Genomic DNA, 20,240 nt, shown 5'->3' with positions numbered 1-20,240 from the left:
TAGCCAGGCATGGTGGCACATGCCTGTAATCCCAGCTACTTGGAAGGCTGAGGCAGGAGAATCACCTGAACCTGGGAGGCAGAGGTTGTGATGAGCTGAGCTCGCGCCATTGCTCTCCAGCCTGGGTGACAGCGTGAGACTCTGTCTTATTTAAAAAAAAAAAAAAAAAAGAGTCTCTATAAGATTTCTACAAATTTCTCTGTAAAATTTCTATAAATTTCACCATACCTTCAAATTACTTAGAGAATATCTAGTGTTTTGTACTTTTAAGGAAACTGTTTCACTTATGTGTGTCAACCATTTGGGCCACATAAACTTCAAAGACAATAAAAAATTATGTAGCAACCATCATTTACATCATAATTGGTAGTTTATAAAATACATCCAATTTGGTTTTCATTACAATTCTGAAACAGGTAACACGGGGATTATGATTTCCAGTTTGCAATATGAAAAGCTATAAGCCAGTGAGTGGGGCAGCTATGGCTTAAAGTCAAGCTTTCTAAAAACCATGCTCTTCCATTGAAGACTTTCTACTATACCATCTATATTTCTTCCCTCCCTTATCTGACAATATAGATGAGATAATTAATGATAAATAATAATATTCTCAATTCATACAGTGAAGCAGCTCCAAAAGATTAGGTGACTGGACAGGGTTATATAGAGAGCTACTTAGCCACCTGGATTAAAATAGAAACAGGGTATTTTTTATTCTCAGTGCACTTAAAAAATACATACTAATTCATAAGATGTCTCTGCAAATAGTTCTGGAGAAATGTATGGCCTTATTAACCTCTATCTAAAGTAGGGTCTCTTGACTTATTCCCTATCTCAGGCTGTTTATTTCTTCATAATTCTTATTGTGTCTGCAGTTACTTATTTTCTGCTTGTCCCCTAAAATGTAAGTTCTACAAGTATAGAAGCGTCATCTGTACACTTCATTACTGGGTTCCCAAAATCTAGTATAGTACCTCACACACAGTAGAATATATGTTGGATAAATGATAAAAGATACATTTTAAAATTTCAAAATTCAGCAAATTAGTTATTTTTAGAGGATGAAAGCCAGGGTAATACTGGTAAAGGCCACTTCATCAAATAAATACTTTGATGCCCTATTCAAAGGACTATTAAATTTATAGAAAAAGAGGCTAGAAGTCAAAATCTTAAGTTAGTATATAGTCAAGTATACATCTTAAGGTCAAAATCATTTTTCCTTTACTATATCGATTTTCTATAGGAATTATAACCAAGACTTGATTATAGCACCATAGGGAAACTGCTATAATTATAAGAATCATTTTCTCCCTGCAGGATTATTTGCTAGTCTACTTGTTATTAAAACAATAAGAAAATGTTACGTAAGTACTGCCAGTAAACATTGTGTGCATTAAAAATTGTTTTCCAAGAAACATAACAATTGAATAAATAACTAGAAAAAAAGCAAATTTTCATTTTTTTCCTACTAAAAACTGAATTTGATTTTAAATAGATGATTCCACTTAAAATTATCTATATTGTAATTTTTTTAAAGTTAAAAATATACCAATTTTACATCATTATATATACAAAATAACTGTTAAAATAGTCATAAATCTCCTAAACATCATCAGAATTTAGAAAGAAAAACTGGAAACTCCCAAATGACAGTTTAGTAAAATTTTAGCTTTTTCCACTTTCATCCCCTGCCCTACCATGAAGAAAAGAATGCAAGTATATGAATGTCTTCTCATCGAATTGAAATCGCATGTTGAAGAAGTAGGTTAACAATAACAATTACCAGTCATAAAGCTTATTTCTGAAAATCTCTCCTAAAAACAAAATGCCACTTATGTTTGCAGAGTACTTTTACAGTTATTATGAAAAGTCCAAAATATCTTAATATGAGTTAGGACCAAAATTATCCTATATTACAATAAAGAAACCAAGTCATTAAGCAAACAGATTAGTAACTTACATCCATTTTCTTACACATCCTTAAATGGCAAGTATAAAAACAAACAAACAAAAAACCCCCAAGAAACCCTCAATACCTTGCTACACAGAGAAGAAATCTGCTCCAACAGCAACACAGAATTCTGTTTGGTACTGTTTGTCAATCCTCTGTACTAAGGAGTTAAAGAAATGATGTAATGGTACCCGTGAAACAATGTACTCCTTAAAATAAGTTTCATTATTTCAATTCTTCCACAGTTGCTTAAATTCATTTATTAAAAAATTTAACTGTAGCCGTTAACAATTACTCCCTTCCCTAAGGATAATTATTTTTCCAATTATTTGTTTAATTCTGAAAATTCCAAAAATTTGTTTAATTATTTGTTTAATTCCGGATTGACTGAGGCAGAGTGGTGTCCACTGAAATGCCCACTAAAATATATGATTGTATGGAAGTGAGAATTTGAAAATGAGGATGACAAAAGAATAGAAGGGAAGGTGCTGGTGTGAGAGGCCCTCAGAGAAGAAATGGCCAACATTTTGTGACTAATTAACTAATTGTTGAATTTTACCTTCATAACTTGCCCCTCTGTAATGGGAGATAAGCCTTGTTTAGCATCATTGTTTAAATGCTAAGAAACAGTGCTACTATAAACAGCATTACTATAAACCACAAGAACAAGAAATGTATAAAAACTGTAGCTTCTAAATAAAAATTCAAAAACACTAGGCTAGTGTTTCATTTCTTTTTATACAAAATGAAATACACCTAAGAACAGAACATTTTGTATAAAAAGAAATTGTATTTCTTTTTATTATATAATTATACAATACAAATTTCTTTTTATACAAAATGTTCTGTTCTTAGGTGTATTTCTAAACATTCTTATATATTTTTAAAAGAGAGTTTAAAATATGTTGAATATATTTGCAGATACATATGATACCATTTATATTTACTTAAATACATAAAATGATACATCAGCTGACTGATTCTTATGTTTCTTCATGGTGATGGCAGGAGAAATATTTAAACATTTTTTAAGTATATAAATTACTTGTTTTTTTTTCCCCACAGATTCCTAACATTTCTCCCTCCTCTCTACACCATATACCAGGGAAGTCCTCTGCCTATTCTAAAAGCATAAATACAGTATTTAAGGGAAGATTTTTTTTTCCATGTTGTAGAACTTTTCTTAACATAATGGTAGCAAAAAGTATACTGAATATTATGTAAAAACACGGTCAAACATCTAAATGTTGGGTGGTACCATGAAAACAGTTTACAGTACACTTTGCAAACCTTTTTGATGCAGACACTTTTTCCAAGTGACATTTTATCTGGAAACCCAATATTTAGGGCAGAAGAGGTGCTGCTCTGGTTGCAGTAGGAGGGGGCCAAGAGCCATGCCCACTCAACTTATCTTTCAATCCCATTATCCAGAGAACCGAGTCCTCAACTTTCCTTGGAAGATGGTTTGAAAACCACTGGTCTAAGGCAAGAATCTAATGTAAGATAAATATGTCAAATGGCTTCTGCCCAACAAGCTGCTAATAGATGAGGACAGAGAAAAGAAGGATTAATAATAGATTATATCTGAAAGTAACATCTACAGTTACACTGCCAGGTAGAATGCTGGCTAAATGGTTCTCAACAGTAATGTACAAAAGATAAAAATTTTTTAAAACTACCTATTATATCTTTTACTACAACGTACATTACCACTCCAACTACGCGAACCTGAACTCCTCTTCCTCTATGAAAATGGCTCATCTCATGTTATCTCAACTAGTGACACCAGTTTCAACATAGGGAATCAACTTCACTCTCTGGCCTTCTCACTTTCTCGGCATGTAATAAATAAATCATGATATCGTGTTGATTTTACATCTTTAACACATCGTGTACTTTTCCTGGCTCTCCATTCCAAATGCCACTTGTTTAGTTTGAGCTTTGCTCAAGTTTCCAAAATCCTACCAGCATGATCTAAAATTTACTTCTCATTAAGCTACTGTCTAGCTTATAATCCTTGTATGATTCCTCATTATCTTTCGGATAGAATTTAACCCCAATCATGATATGTAAGGTCTTTTAGGACCTGATTAATCTGAAAAGCCTCTCCAATCTGATTACTTAGCAACTGCCCTCAACACCCCCAAACCAAAAAACGACTACTCTTTAGAGAGTCTAGACTACAAACAGTTTTCAGCTGGGTAAGGTTCTCCTATACCTTAGTAAATGTTATCTTTCCTGCAGCAAGGAATTTTCAATCAGAAAATAATGAGTATTTTGATTTAGGCTGACATAATCCAAAGTCATTCATCTGACAATATTGAGTGCTTACTACACGCTATGATATATTGCAGTTACAGACTTCTTCAGCAGAAACATATTGAGTAAAACATAGAAGTCATGGAGATGTATTCCTGGATTTCAGGAAAAGGGAAATTATTTCCCCAAAGCATTAAAACTATTTAAAAAAATAGTAAAGTTAACAAAAGCACATAAAATATACACATGGTGATGTCTGGGCAGTGGGTGGGAAGGACAAAGTTTCAGTTAATGCTAGACTAGGTGTGAGAGTATATTAGTCCTATGCTCAAGCAGAGAACATTATAACTGCATTAAAGAAACAAGGCTCAATCACTTCTGTATTATTTCCACAGTTCTATCCATAGAAAAGTCTCAACAACACTGAACAAAAATAAAAATGCTTGCATAGGGAGGAAGATTTCTGATAAAATAGGTATAGGATCCAGGAGGTGGGAAAAGCAAGAACTTCCTTCCCCAGCAACTCCACAGCCTACTTGAACATCAACATTAAAACAATGAATATAATGAAAAATATATATCTAACATGTGTATTTACCCGACAATACCAGAACATTCTACCTGACACAGAAAATGTAATCTAAAACGAACATGTAAATGAAAGGATACAACTCAAATTCAATGTCCGACATATAGCAGGAGGGTAGATCTGATAATTTTATCATCTGCACAAATTCTAAAGCAGGGCCATAATAATGGAAAACCTAGAAAAGAAGTTAAAATTGTGTAATATTTAAATACCATAAACAAAAGTAAACAAATTAGTGATTAAGGGTTTAAAACTTTAAAATGGATCTTAAAAAGAAACTTTTTACACATTATGCATGCCTAGTATGTAATCCTCTATAGCAGACCAGAATTTCTTCAATTTCAATTCTACCTTTCAGGGTAGAGAAACAGACATGGAGATCACTTAGTAACCAGGAAGAGCTTTCACAGGAGAAAATAAGTATGGGAGGAGGTAAGCAACAGAGGACAACAGTTCTCAACTTTTGCTGTTTATCTTCAACAAGACAGACAGGTGATACAATAGGCTATAGGGTTGAAGAAACAAATTAGCAACCTACCTCTGCAGGTGGACTCTGTAGACTAAAAAAGTGAAAGAAAAGACACTCCAGGATGAACTTAGGTTGAGTGGTACACTGACATTAAAAAAAAAAAGAAATTCTAGCAAAAAGACTAAATAAATTACAAAGATAGTGAAGCCAGCATGTGCCAATTAACATAGAAAGCTCCATTCAGAAAAAATAAAATTTCAGTACTGTATTTCTTGGGTAAAGTCTAAAACTAAATTAGAATTTGTTATTGAAGGGCTGCTATTTCAATAGTTGGCGCCATAGTGCTTCACATGAAAGGCAAAGAAAAGAGCACACTTCTTGAAGAAGTTAACAAAGTTTTAGACTTGTAAAAAGTGGAGTAATTTCACTATATATGATTATGTGTATATATACATCTATAAACATATGTGTCTATACAGTATGTGTGTCTATACATATACAGAGAGAGAATATGAATTTTACATTATTGAAGAAGTTGTACCCTAAGATTCTCTTCAACAGTAGCAAAAATTTGGATACATTATTCATACTTGAAGAAAAGTTGAGGTCATGAATCTTTCTATTCTAATCTTTAGAAAAGAATTTAATATTCCTGTGAAAGATGGCCACAGTTACTTAAAGTAAGCAATTCTAAACAAATATTGAGAAATGAGTCCAAATCAGAAATTATACTCTCTGTTTGTACCACCCTTTGATTAGAAAATATTAACCATCAATTTGACATCTTTTTAACTTCATGACCACTGATTTCCACGTTCTTAAATTAGTTCTTTTAAAGAGAATTCTAAGATACCTCATATAAGTATCTCTTCTTATGTTATTTTTCCAATGTTAAAAAGCCAAATAAACCTTTTCCTAATTATTGTATTTTATAATTACTTGCATTTTAAGAACAAATGTATAGAAAATATGGGGCAAGAACTGATACTTCTTATACTGTAAGTTAAGCATATGTCAGGTACTATGTCAGATATTAAACTCTTACCTCATATAATCCTCATAACTTTGTAAGATACGTGTGTTACTATTGCCTCCACTTCACAAATGGGTTAATCAATCTACCCAAGGATATAAACAACAACTTACAGGTGACACAGTCAGGTTCCAAACCCATGTTTACCTAACACCAAAACATACCCTCTTCTCACTACGTCATATTCTCTCCAAACTGAGTCTTAGAAAGGTCACATAGTAAAGTCCAAACCAAAGGTGGTTTCAGGATTACACTCATTTAGTATCATTACATATCTTTAAACATCTAAAACAATGACAATATCACCAAAATTTAATGCTGATGACACAGTATAACTTAAGTACTTAATCATATTAAAAATTATGCTAGTGAGCACACTTAAACACATATATTAGTAATATTAATTCAAGATTCAAACATATTTTATAGGAACAAAAATACGCATGAATGATCACACAAAAAAATTAAACACAATTACCTTTGGCAAAATATTCTTATCCTTTGATGGTATTATCTTTTTGGCAAGGAAGTCAGCATTTAAGTTAGATGTACTAAAATTCTCAGGTGTGACTCCCTTTAAACAAAATTCAGGAAAACTAATTTCAAATCCAAACTGAAAAGAGACCAAGAAAACACAGTTACAAGTATCATGAATAATGCTATAAGATTAATACATCTTATTACAATGCAAAAGTTAAGGGGAAATCCATGTGTAAATTTATTTTTGAGTCCTCAGCTCAAAAGTGTGCTTCTTACATTTAGGTATACATCCTATTTTAACTTACACATCGATTTTTCAGTTTTTCATGAAAAGCTCTCATTGGCTCTTTACCAGCTGGCAAGAGTATGTTAAGCTCATTCTACGCAGCAACAGGACCAAACAACCTCCTTTGCATTGTTCAATATCTGGCTTCCTACCAGTCTGTAAGTTATGCAAAGACAGAAGCTGTCTGTCTTGTTCCTTTTGTTTTTTTTTTGTTTTGTTTTGTTTTGTTTTGGCTTTGAGATGGAGTTTCACTCTTGTGGCCCAGGGTGGAGTACAGTGGCATGATCTTGCCTAACTGTAATCTCCACCTCCTGGGTTCAAGTGATTCTCCTGCCTCAGCCTCCTGAGTAGTTGGGATTATAGGGACCTGCCACCATGCTCAGCTAATTTTTAGCATTTTTAGTAGAGACAGGGTTTCACCATGTTGGTCAGGCTGGTCTTGAACTCCTGACCTTGGGTGATCCACTCACCTCGGCCTCCCAAAGTGCTGGGATTACAGGCGTGAGCAACCGCACCTGGCTCTATCTTATTCCTTACTAGATCCTTAGTACAATGTCTCACATAGTTTGTCTTTGATAAATGTTGCTGATAAGATCAATTACTGCAGAAGTAGTAATAGCAAGGATGCCAATAATAGTAATGGTAGCCACAACAATAGTGATAGCTAACGCTTACTGAGTGGTTACTCTGTGCTTTGAATAATTTAATCCTCACAAAAATCTATGAGATAGGAAGTATTATCATCATCTTACAGACAAAGACAAATGCAGCACCAAGAGGCTAAGCATTACACATCAGGCTACGCTAAACTAGAAAAAAAAAAGAGTTGGGATTTGATTGTAGGCAATATAACTCTAGAATCTATGTCCTTAATCACCATAATGCCTCTTGACTAAAAAGCTGTTCTCTATCAAAAAAAGTGATTTCAAGTTTTAAATGCTTGTATTACGTGGATGTTGTATTAGGTGGACTCTTCTAATCCTGAATTTCTATGAAGTTTCTATTTCATTTTGACATCTCTTACTATGAACGAATGTTTGTGGGTTGTGTAAGTCATGTCCATTTTGAAATAAGTGTTCATAGTAATTTATGTATTTAATTTATGGACATTTAATTTCCTATTCAAGAGAATAAAAGAATCCCATGAAAATAACTCTGCTATTATCTCTCTTGTACGTAAACATGCAGTTTCAGAAAACATACAAAAGCAATTCTAGCAAACTGTATCTTCCACTCTTCCACTTGGCTATGTGAGGTTTTTTGTTGTTGTTTATTGGGGTTTTTTTTGAGACGGAGTCTTGTTCTGTCGCCCAGGCTGGAGTGCACTGGCACGATTTCAGCTCACTGCAACCTCCGCCTCCCGGGATCACACCATTCTCCTGCCTCAGCCTCCTGAGTAGCTGGCACTACAGGCGCCTGCCACCACGCCCGGCTAATTTTTTGTATTTTTAGTAGAGATGAGGTTTCACCGTGTTAGCCAGGATGGTCTTGATCTCCTGACCTCGTGATGTGCCCGCCTTGGCATCCCAAAGGGCTGGGATTACAGGCGTGAGCCACCCACCGCGCCCAGCCTATGTGGGTTTTTTTTTTTTTTATATCAAAACACTTGCAGAGAGAGTTCACCTGCAGATTTAACCTCTCTGAGATTCAGGATGAGCAAACATGCAAATCAACAAGACAAATCCAGCCACATTGATTCCTGTTGTCTAATCAGAGATTTTATTAAACCATTACTAAGGGTGAATTAAAAAAGAAAAAAATGTGTAGTAATTAGTGTAGCAAAACTTTAGAGGAACTCAAAAGCCTACTCATGCTCCCATGCTACCCTACACAAACATTAAGAAACTTTCTTAGTTTTGCCTATTTACAAAAATACATAAATTACTATGAACACTTATTTCAAAATGGATACAACTTACAAAACCCACAAACATTCTTTCATAGTAAGAGACGTCAAAATGAAATAGAAACTTCATAGAAATTCAGGATTAGAAGAGTCCACCTAATACAACATTCTCATCTTACAATTGAGAAATCTGAGGTCCAGTAAGGGTAAAAAAATTTGTGCAAAATCTGAGGGCTGGTTAGTAAACAGCAAAGATCACCTAAGGTAGTATTATGGGAAGACAATATGCTCTAAGCAATTTTTCTAGTAGTTTACACATGCAATAAAATAAAGCAATTTGGATAAACAACATGAACTCGATTAATGTCAAATTCTATGGTTTAAAAGAACGTTACATTCAGCACTCAAAACATAATCACATTATTATGATTAAATTAAAGTAAATTAAAATCAAATAAAAATTCAGTTCATCAGTGGAACTACTCACATATAAAGTGCTCAGTAGTAATAAGTGGTTTGTAGGCTACTGTATTAGCATAGATATAGAACATTTCCATTATTGCAGAAAGTCTACTTAGATAGTGCTAGTCTAGAATATCTTTATAAGGTATATTTTCGTTAAGATTTTTTTAAATATCTGTGTTGTAAATAAAATTGAAAGGCCCGCTTGGCAAATTGTGAATAATCCATTTACCTTTCTTTCCCATATCTGTATTTTTCCCCTCCATAATTCCTTTGAGTCAATAACATTTCTGAGATCTTCTAAAGACACAACATTAGCAGAAAGGTATTCTGCAATTTTCTGACAGTTTCTATAGAAAAAAGATTGCAACAATTAAACACAGGGTTTTATATTTCACTGATTTAATCATTATAGTTAACTACAAGCCTAAGAGGCAAAATTGCAAAATTTATATTGCTGTATTTTTCCTACTAATATGAAACACCCATCAAGTCAGTCTCTAAGTGAATTGCTGTCACATGTTCATTTAGTCCCAACAACCTCACAAATTTAGAGTAATTATCTTTAGTACTAAGGAGGAAGAAATAGACTTTCCTCTTACTATTGGCTTAAAGGTGTCAGATGTACACACACACAGGCACAAGGTCACTTTCCTATCTTCAAAAAGAGAACTGCTCTCCTATATTGTCCCCATACAGCTTTGTATGGAATTCTACAACAGCACTTATCACAGACTATGTTGACTGTTAGCATTCCTGTTTCTCGCTGCACTTCAATGAAAAAGATCATGTCTTCTCACTTTCTTAACTTACCAGCATCTATTGCTATGCTTGCCATAAAGGTATTGCTCAATAAACATTCATTGAATGAAAACAAATCATGAAGTTATTAAATCCAATTGAATGCTTATTTAAGGATCAAAATTGTAATATACAATTAATCCTTGCTAAAATATCATAAAATACAACAGTGTATATTTATTCCTACATTGGCACATAACAGAAAACCAAATACAACATGACAAATCCAGTGTATCTATGTTCAAAAGCATACAGTGTGCTTATAGAATTAATCCTCAGTAATGGTTGTAAAACAGCATCAATATTTACTAAACACTTAAATATTTCAGAAACATAAATATAAAATATGAAACATCTAGATTCTTCTCAATACACAAATGTGCAATCATGGTATAACATACAATTTTATCTTGTCACATTAAAATAATTTTCAAATGCTGAGTCTGAAAACAGAATAGTATGTTAATTGTGAAAACAGACAATGCAACACAGACAATAATCAAATATGAAGAGAAGCTTACATTTCACAATGATTTCCTGCTATAGTGATCTTTGCTGAATACCATTCTCTCAAATGTTTTAATGCTCCTACAGTAGGTAAACAGTCTTTCAATTTAGGAGGATCTTTGTCAGAAGGCAATAGTATTATATCTACCATTGCTCTACCTAGAAAGAGAAAAAGGCATTTTTGTAATTTTTAAAAAGTTAGATCTGAAATGTCTCAAAATAGTACCTTGAACAACTGGATTTTATGTTTATTTAGAAAAATGAATTTTATATTTATTTAGAAGACAAAGGAAGATTTTAATTTCTGAAATTCTTCGAAACAATACACGTCCTTAGGAATTCAAACTTTTTAAATGTTCATCATTTGATTTATAGCCATGTTATCTTGAAATAGCATATACTAGAAAACAATAAAATATATTATAACTACTTGCCAATTCTGCAGCAGTGGCTAATTACACACATTGCTCTTAAGATCATCAATGCTATTGTACTCAACAGAGGAAAAAAAAACCTGTGCAATTTCATTATATTTTCCTAAACATAATTTTGTTATCCAAAAGAGAATGAATTAGTGCAAAACTATAATATTCAAATAAATGATGTCTCTTTTATAAAGGACAATAAAACACTCAGAAAACCAATTACACTGACATCATCATTGGATCCTGAAAAACAATAACTTCACAAAACTTTAAATTTTATAAAATTATAAATTTCCTGAAGGACTACAAAAATCAAAATGAAACAAACTGGAGCTAAATTTGATAATGAAAGTATTCTAATTTGCCAAGACAACTATGTAATATTTTAGTGCATCCTTTGAACTCAACACATTTCATTTTAAAAGTTGATGTGTTGGTCAACTCATTCAGTTATTTTTCTATGTGGGGCTTTTTGTACTAATATATGATCTCCTTGAATACGAGATCAGACTGACTACAAGCTATAAGCTTCTTTATGTTAATCACAGATGCTCTATTCATCATGGCACACCTGGCTCCTAGTACAAATATTTACTTAATAATGACCTTCAATAAACAAAGTATTCAGAAAAGAATACTCTTCAAAGTATTTGTGGATGCCAACTGTACCAAATATTAGATGACAGCTACTTGATTAACACAAAGGAAAAAAGTAAAAAACAGTTTTAGGAATATTATGATACAGTATTTCACAAAATATTCTTTCTACTATGGGAAAAAAAATATCAAAAAAAGCTGAGGAAACGCCTTCTTTTATGGTATGACATTCCATTTGCTAATGCATATAGTAACTTCACCATAAAAGAATGTTATCCAAATTATCAAGGTTAAATAATCTCTTTTTTAAAGAGCTGTTTATAGGATTAGTCTTCTACAGAACATACTCTGAAAAACAACAGTCTGTAGTAGAAAGATTCTTCTTCAGTAATAACTAAACAGAGATAGTTATTTAATTTTCGCCTAACTAAATGAAAACAATGAAAAGAACTGCTACATCTCAGTAATGTACTCTAATGGAGTATATTCTGTATCAACTTCAATTATAAATTGTTTTGCAATTTTTAATTTAAAGATTAAAGTGAGAACACTAACATAAAGAATAAATTTATCACTTATTCATAAAAAGTGTAATAAGATAAGATACAAATTATTGAAAGTAGTCATAAAATATTACCAGGAGCAGGAAGCTTGTCTGATAACTGATGCAAATTTTCTGCAGCTTCTTCATAGAGACTAAAATAAAAGGGTAAGTTAGGGGGAAAAAAACCCACAAATACATTTATATATAATCATAATAGGTACTATTAACTAAAAACATTGTTGCACAGACACAAACAGGTTAGATGTATAATCTCATTTTATCTTTATGACAATTCCAGGAGGTATTACTATAATACTATTATTATCTCCACTTTAAATAACTTGCCTAAAGTTACATAATTAGTGTGTACAGAAGCTAGGATTCAAACTCTGACTACAAGTTCTTACCTACACCCCAAAAACAAACAAACAAAGGGAATAAAACTCCCTAAATTATAACTAGCATATTAAATATAAATCATAACAGACCAAACATTTTTTTGGAATCTTTTATTTATTTATTTATTTTTGGTTTTGGGGATTTTTTTGAGACAGGGTCTCACTCTGTCACCCAGTGTGGAGTGCAGTGGCATGATCACAGCTCACTGCAGCCTCAATCCTACAGGCTCAGGTGATCCTCCCACCTCAGCCTCCTGCATAGCTGGGATAGCTGGGACTACAGGCACACGCCACCATGCCTGGCTAATTTTTTTATTTTTTGTAGATACAGGGTTCTGCCATGGTACCCAGGCTAGTCCCAAACTCCTGGGCTCAAGTCATCCGCCTGCCTCAGCCTCCCAAAGTGCTGGCATTACAGGCATGAGCCACTGCACCCAGCCATTTTTCTGAATCTTAAAAGAAAATGCTAAGTGTTTAATAAAAAAGGACATGATTTTTCTCTGAATGGTATTTACTAGTCTTGACTAAAGAATATGATGCCCTCCTCAGATCCTTCAAAATGGATTAGTTTTATCTATATGATACAATTTTTTATTACATAGCATAAAGGTACTTAAATCCTTTATTATAAACCCACCATCATCTTAGAAACTTAAGGCATCTTACGTAAACTCTAGTTTTCAGGCTCCCTCTTGTGGAAATAATTATTAGGTCACTTATCAGAAACGTTTATACTTTAATAGTGGTAGGAAAACATATGGCATGATACGAGTTTTTAAGGGTAAATGAAAGCACCTGAGAAATCACCTAAAAGTACTTCAATACTTTACAGATGAGAAAACAAAGGACCAGAGAAGTTACATGACCGGCCTAAGATTGTGTAAATAAAGTCTATCTCCTTGGTTCAGTGATATTTCTCTGGTTCTGAAAGGTCTCCTTTTATTAATCAGAACAAACAAATATGATCTGGAAAAAGGAAAATGAAATTTTTTAAGTCTACAGCTACTTACAGATATAATATGTGACTACTACAATAAGAGCAGTTTTGTCATGAAATGTCATGAAAGACTAAAATAAGAGGTATTAATTATAAGGGGAGGGATATTTCAGAAAGAGAAAAATTACTATCACAACTTATGTCACCTGGATCAACTTACATATTGTACCACAATTCAAAAAAACCTAAACGTGAACTCAGTCATGTATATATAATCCTCACAAACTCTTTATGGATTTTAAAAGGTACCTGAAACGCTGCAAATACACATTAATTAAAGAAGTCACATATTTCAGCCTCAAATAGCAAAATGAAAATGATACTTTGGTATGAATGCTAGCTATTAACATTAAATAACATTTCTATTCAAGCTTTTAAAATACATTATTGGCCAGGCACAGTGGCTCACAAAGTGGCCCAGCACTTTGGGAGGCCAAGGCAGGCAGATTGCTTGAGCTCAGGAATTTGAGACCAGTCTGAGCAACATGGCGAAACAATATCTCTAAAAATATATATATATATACAAAAATTAGCTGGGTGTGGTGGTGCACACCTATAGTTCCAGCTACTCTGGAAGCTGAGGTCAGAGGATAGCTTGAGCCCAGAAGGTCAAGGCTGCAGGGAGCCAGGACTGCAACACTGCACTGCAGCCTTGGTGACAGAGCAAGATCCTGTTTCAAAAATAAAATATTAGGCAGAATTTATCTTCAAGAAAGTAATATGTCAATTAAAATATGACTTTTTATGATTCTTGACATTATGTAAGCTTAAGAAACATGCATTTTAAAGAATGTTATTCAAATAAAAGGCCCAAATTGCCTTATGTCTTCCAAAGTGAAGAGTCGAAAATTTCAATTAACTAGAATTTCTTCAGTAAAGATGCTAAAATATATAATCTTCATTCTTATGGATTAAAATAACTGTCTAATATTAAGTATTTTAATGATAATACAAAAAACATATAAGCATACTCAGCCAAGGATAATGATTCCCTGCTATTACTATCTTCTTCTTCAAAACACTCAACAGCACTCAAACATTCTTCGATATTTGTTTGAAGAACATCTTCAATTTTATCTTTTTCTGTATCGAAATGTATCTCTTGCCAATCAGAACTACAAAACTAATAAATCAAAAGATTGTATTAAATAATGGATCATGAAATTATTTATATTAGTAAAGACATTCACTAATAGCTATTTTTTAATTTATATTACCTGATAAAATCCATATATTGCCTGCACTGCAAAGAACCACTTCTTGGAACCAGGTATACCACCCACTGAACAGGCTTGAAAATAAAATCACACTTCTTATTAGAAAGGCATACCATAAATAAGCAGATGACACAGCATATATACCGTATTTAGAGACCATATTTTTGAAACATATTATATAATTATCCAACATATATATGTGGATCTTTTAAAAATCTCTGCTAAAAATTCAAATAGAATAATCTACCTCAAGAGCAAAATTCTTTACTCATAATAAATACTTGGTTTTCGTTTGTCACAATTCAAAATCCATATTATTATTTTTTATTATTTTAATCATTTCACACAGATTACAATCTACCATAAAGATATTGAAAATACAGCTACTCAATTACCACTGAGTAACACAAAACCATGTAAGTCATTTTAGTGAAAACAATTCCTTCTCCAAAGACCATGCAGGTTGGTTCAGCCCAACTAGAGACAGAGGCGTTAAAGAGCAATCCCAGCCTAAAGATAAGGAAGATGCTCTTCTTGGAGAACAGAGTATTATATGAGGATATAAAATTAAGGGTCACCCCAGGGTATGTGTCAAGTAGTCACAAAGAATTTAGAGCTATGTATAGAAATTGGACTCAAAAAAGGAAGAAGAAAAGTAGTAACTGAGGCTTAACTAATGGAAGGAAGCGAGGTAAGATGCTAAATTCTTATTACCACTTTCTTCCAACAATCTCAGCAGAAGACCCCTACCACCTTAACAAAATAGAAACTATCAGGTAATAATTCCAATAACATCCTCTCAGGAAACATACAACTCAACTTGTACTCCCATTAAGTCTTTCCTCTTTCCTCCCCTTTAACGTGTAAGAGGCACTGTCCTTCCAATTCAATGTTACCCCCCAAACCTCCTGAGACCACTGATTCTATTATCTAGTCCACTGATTATCTTTCCTGCATTTCACTCTGCTCCCTTCTGTCTGTTCTTTGTCATTGCCATTTAAATACACACAAGTGTTTCTCAAAGTATTTCTTTTTTAAAAAAGGGGTCCCTTTAAATTCATCTCTACTTCACTTTCTTAGCTCTTCCTCAAAGATAAACTTCTGAAGGTGCTGTCCACACCTGACTGTCTCCATTTCCTTAACTTTTCCACTTCCTTCCACATGCATTTCAATCTGTTTTTTGTCTCCAATATGCCACTGAAAGAACACGCATCAAAGTCACCAATAACTGACTTGTTACTAAATCTAGCAGTTTTTAGTGCTGTTGTTATTTGACCTCTCAGCATAAGAGAAAAATAAAAGATGACATATTTGACTACTTTCTCTTTAAAACACTTGGCTTCTGTGGCACCCATCTTTCGGCTCCTCCTTATTCTTTTTAAAAACTGGTGTTCAGTTCTTCTAAATACTGGGATTCAGTTTGAGACTTTCTGTTCTTCCTACTATCCATAAGCAATCCCATCATTTCTCATGGCTTCACCTGACATCTATACATTAGTTCTATACTTTATATTAACTGGTGCAAAATAATTGCTTTTTTTTTTTTTTGCCATTATTTTTGCAACAACCGAATATCTCCAGCCCTCTCCTACATTTTTAGTTCCAGACACACTTATCCAACTTTTATAAAACATTTTTACTTTTTTATTTTTACATTGCAAACATGTAAAACATTTTTACATTTTTACTTTTTACTTTGACATCTTACAGGCAACTATTAACAGGTTCCAAATTGAACATGTCATATTCCCTCCAAATCTGGTTCTCCTTTCTCACTAAATGCCACCATCATGCTGTTACCCATGCCAGAAACCTCATGTCACCCTTGATTCTTTTCTCATCCTTCCCTTCTTCTACATCATACCAATTCAACGCTAAGGTAGGTGAATTCCATCCCCATAATTTCCTTCAGATCTATCCATTTTCCTCCACCCTGGCTGCCTCTCCCATTCCTCATTTGGTCTTCTACAGAATCCCCCTATACAGAAATAGCTATACTTTTCTCTAATCCATCTACTATACTTCAGGGAGAACACTTCAAAAGCACAGACCTGATCATGTCTCTTCCTTAATTAACACTTTTAACGGCTACTGATTACCATTAGGAAAAAATCCAAACACCTTGAAACTATTTACAAAATCCTCTAAATAGCCATGCCTACTTCTCCACCCTTATCCCAATTATAATCATAATGTACTTTCCGTCCCTCAAACTTGCCATATTACTGAAATCAAAAATCCTAGTATGCAGGAAATTCAGTGCAGGCAGTTTCTATTCTCACGGCTCTGATATGCACAAATTCCAGTTACTATAGCTTAAATAACACCAGTTCCCCAACAACCTGGTTTAAATTTCAGTTACCATAGTATATTAATTAACTATAATTGCATAGTTTAAGACTTCATTACAAGCTTCTCAGTCTACAAAACCACTGTTTACATAAAAGATGTGTGTCATGATCAGTAACCAATCATGTTACTGCTTTTAAAGTATGTCACTGATTGGTTACTGCACAAGTGCCAGTCAGTTCACACACAGGTAGCAAAGGATGTAATTGTGTTGCCTCCCGGTTTCCCAGTGTAAATCCATGTGATATTTTAGAAAAGTGGATAAATGGATGAGGGAATTTTTTAAAAAGAGAGAGATAAAGAAACACCAAAGAAATAAAAAGTGCTAACACTGAAAGCGATCTTCAAACTAATGTAAATAGAATTCTAAAAATACTGCTGTGACAAACACCTTTTGATGAAAAAGGTGAAGATGTCCCAGAGAAAATGATGCTAGCAAAAACCTGAACATTAAAGGAACTCAGACATATTTCACAATAGTGAAAGTCCAGGTCGGGCACAGTGGCTCACATCCGTAATCCCAGCACTTTGGGAGGCCAACACAGGTGGATTACTTGAGCCCAGGTGTTCAAGACCAGCCTGGGCAACATAATGAAACCCTACCTCTACAAAAAGTTAAAAAATTAGCCAGGTGTGGTGGCTCATGCCTACAATCCCTGCTACTCAGGAGGCTAAGGTAGGAGGATCACTTGAGCTGGAGAGGTTGAGGCTGCAGTAAACCATGATTGGGTCACTGGACTCCAGCCTGAGCAACAAAGTGGGACTCTGTCTCAAAAAAAGAAAAAAAAAATTGAAGAATAAAACATTGGAAGTTGATACAACTGGAATATGATAATTCGCCAATAAAAGAAAAGATATTCATTCTGTATCGTAAGTTACGTGATGATGCGAAGGTGGCAAGCACTGTTCAAACTACTCTTGATAAGGCTTTTACAAAGAAATAAAACCTTAATTCTCAATGTTTCTAAGGTTTTAAATTACAGTGTACAAAATAAATTTTATTTTTACTATTTTTTTGCTTCCCTAAAATTTTATAACAGTAAGAGAATTTTTAATGTTTTGACAAAAGATATTAAAGGTCATGGGACAATTCTAATTTTTCTCACTGATTATTATATTAAGATTGCTTTGCACAATCAATTATAAAGTACCACACTACCACCCAAAACAAGGACCGTGTGTATAAGAAACTCCTAAATACACAAGCGGAAAGTAAAATTTATCATAAGAACCCCTAGAATACTCCCAAGAGCTCTTTTACATATACATCTGAGGTACAAATGAAAGAAAATCTTTCCTGCAATAATAGTAGTATTGACTAAAATTATACCAACTTGAAAATTAATGAGTACTACTAGGCCTTGGAAAACAGGCTAGGGCAACATACACATATTAGAAATCATTCCCCAACGGTATTAGCTGATACCAAGAGACAAGAAGTTCTCTAATGAAAGAAGAGAAAGGTGCAGATTGTACAGTCACAGGAACTACAAATTTATCAAAAGGAGCAGACCCTTCCTTGCATCGACAGAAACTTCCTTCAGTTTTTAGGTATTGGTCTGTTTTGGCATCTCCATTTTCAGGACGTTTAAAGGACATTCTCCAGTAAAGGACAAGAAGAGGGAATAAAAAAAAAAAAAGATAACTATCAAAGTCAGTAAATGCATTTGTATAATGCCAATAGAAGCTAAAGGAGGAAAGATTTTTACAAAGTAAAGGTTGGTCAAAAAAGCAAAATACTTCAAAAAGTCAAAGCAGATAAGAAGTGATTGTGTTTAGTAATTATTAAGTACTGTTAAGAGAACCAGTAACAGCTAAGAACAGAAATAAATAAATGGTAAGGAAATCAGTGTGGGAGCATTATTTACATATTTTTACTTAGGATAAAACCATCCTCATAAAGCCACATTCCCCTTACTTATACAGAACTAAGATACGCAAGAAAATTTCATAAAAGAAGCAAAACTCAAGCTGAGAACCTAGAATACTTTTCATAACTTTATTATACTCAAGCATGAAGAAGAAAGGAGTACTCTATTATTCAGTTTTGTACTCCTTTAGTTACCTCTGTAACTCAGTGCCTTGTACACAGTAAAGAAGTATTTCCTCGTATTCCTTAGGGTCCAAATTAATTAAGTTAATTTCCAGTACAAATGCCGTGCCAGAGAAAAGAGTTTATTATACTTGCCAGGGAAAGTACTATCTTCTGGATTAATTGAAGCACTAATGCTTCTTTTCAAGAGGTGATAAACATTTGCTGCTGTGAAGTCTGAAAAAGAAAAGACAGAATAAGTCAAAGGGCTCCAGACTTACATAATCTAACTTACTCCAGTTTCACCATCAGAGGCTGTCAAGACCAGTACGTTGTACATAAAAGTACTACTCGCTACTCAAGATCTGTTCAAGTTTTGATACAGTAAATCTAAAGCAAGCAGAGAAAATAGAAAAGGCTCCCGATCTGTACATGCCAGCCAGTTAGCACAAATGCAAAATTCCCCCCAAAAGAATAATTTTAAAGGGAAATTCTGTCACAATACCTTATACACAACCACATATATTTACTCCTCAAAATGCTTGTTCGATCGAAACAAATGAACACATAGAATGCAATATTGAATCTAGACGGGTGCACCAAAAAGCAGTGCAATCGCAAACAATTAAAATCGTTTAAAATTCATCATTTGTTTTTAAAACTTAGTTTCTATGTGGGATGTCTCCTCCCATTAGATGTAAATTCTAGTACAGCAAGATATTTGTCCATCTTGTTCCTGTCTGTATTATCTGCATGTGAAACACAGGGGCAGAAATAATAAATGCATATATATATCCAAAAACCAGGAAATTCCATTACTAAGGCATAGAAAATTTACTAAGTTAAATATTTACTATGCCAAGAACTTCTAAGGGCTGGAATCTTGCATCCACAAATTTGTCCCTGTTTTTCCATGAAGATGCTATTTTTGCAGCCCTCATTAACTCTATCCCAGATAGAGTCCCAGCTTCGTGGGACAACTACATATTGATCCCTCT

At 33.6% G+C, this 20,240-nt stretch overlaps 1 protein-coding gene across 2 annotated transcripts in view; it reads right to left on the bottom strand.

Annotated features, from left to right (window-relative positions):
* The window catches only part of MTBP (MDM2 binding protein), a 99,909-nt gene that overhangs the window by 79,384 nt on the left and 285 nt on the right, over positions 1–20,240 (bottom strand). For both annotated transcript variants that reach the window (XR_004175853.1, XM_021942882.2), the window contains exons 2-10: positions 19,399–19,479; positions 14,862–14,935; positions 14,616–14,767; positions 12,343–12,401; positions 10,698–10,842; positions 9,608–9,725; positions 6,780–6,914; positions 4,880–4,974; positions 2,037–2,106 (exon numbers count right to left, since the gene is read on the bottom strand). Coding sequence is in view for 1 of the 2 variants with exons in the window: in XM_021942882.2 (XP_021798574.2) it covers positions 2,037–2,106; positions 4,880–4,974; positions 6,780–6,914; positions 9,608–9,725; positions 10,698–10,842; positions 12,343–12,401; positions 14,616–14,767; positions 14,862–14,935; positions 19,399–19,479 (929 nt within the window). In the remaining variant the exon portion in view is untranslated. The remainder of the gene's footprint in view (positions 1–2,036; positions 2,107–4,879; positions 4,975–6,779; positions 6,915–9,607; positions 9,726–10,697; positions 10,843–12,342; positions 12,402–14,615; positions 14,768–14,861; positions 14,936–19,398; positions 19,480–20,240) is intronic.

Source organism: Papio anubis, chromosome 8 (assembly GCF_008728515.1).
Source record: "Papio anubis isolate 15944 chromosome 8, Panubis1.0, whole genome shotgun sequence".
Taxonomy (NCBI): Eukaryota; Metazoa; Chordata; class Mammalia; order Primates; family Cercopithecidae; genus Papio; species Papio anubis.
Note: the sequence above shows the minus strand (reverse complement) of the source record. Positions and strands in the feature narration are given on the sequence as shown.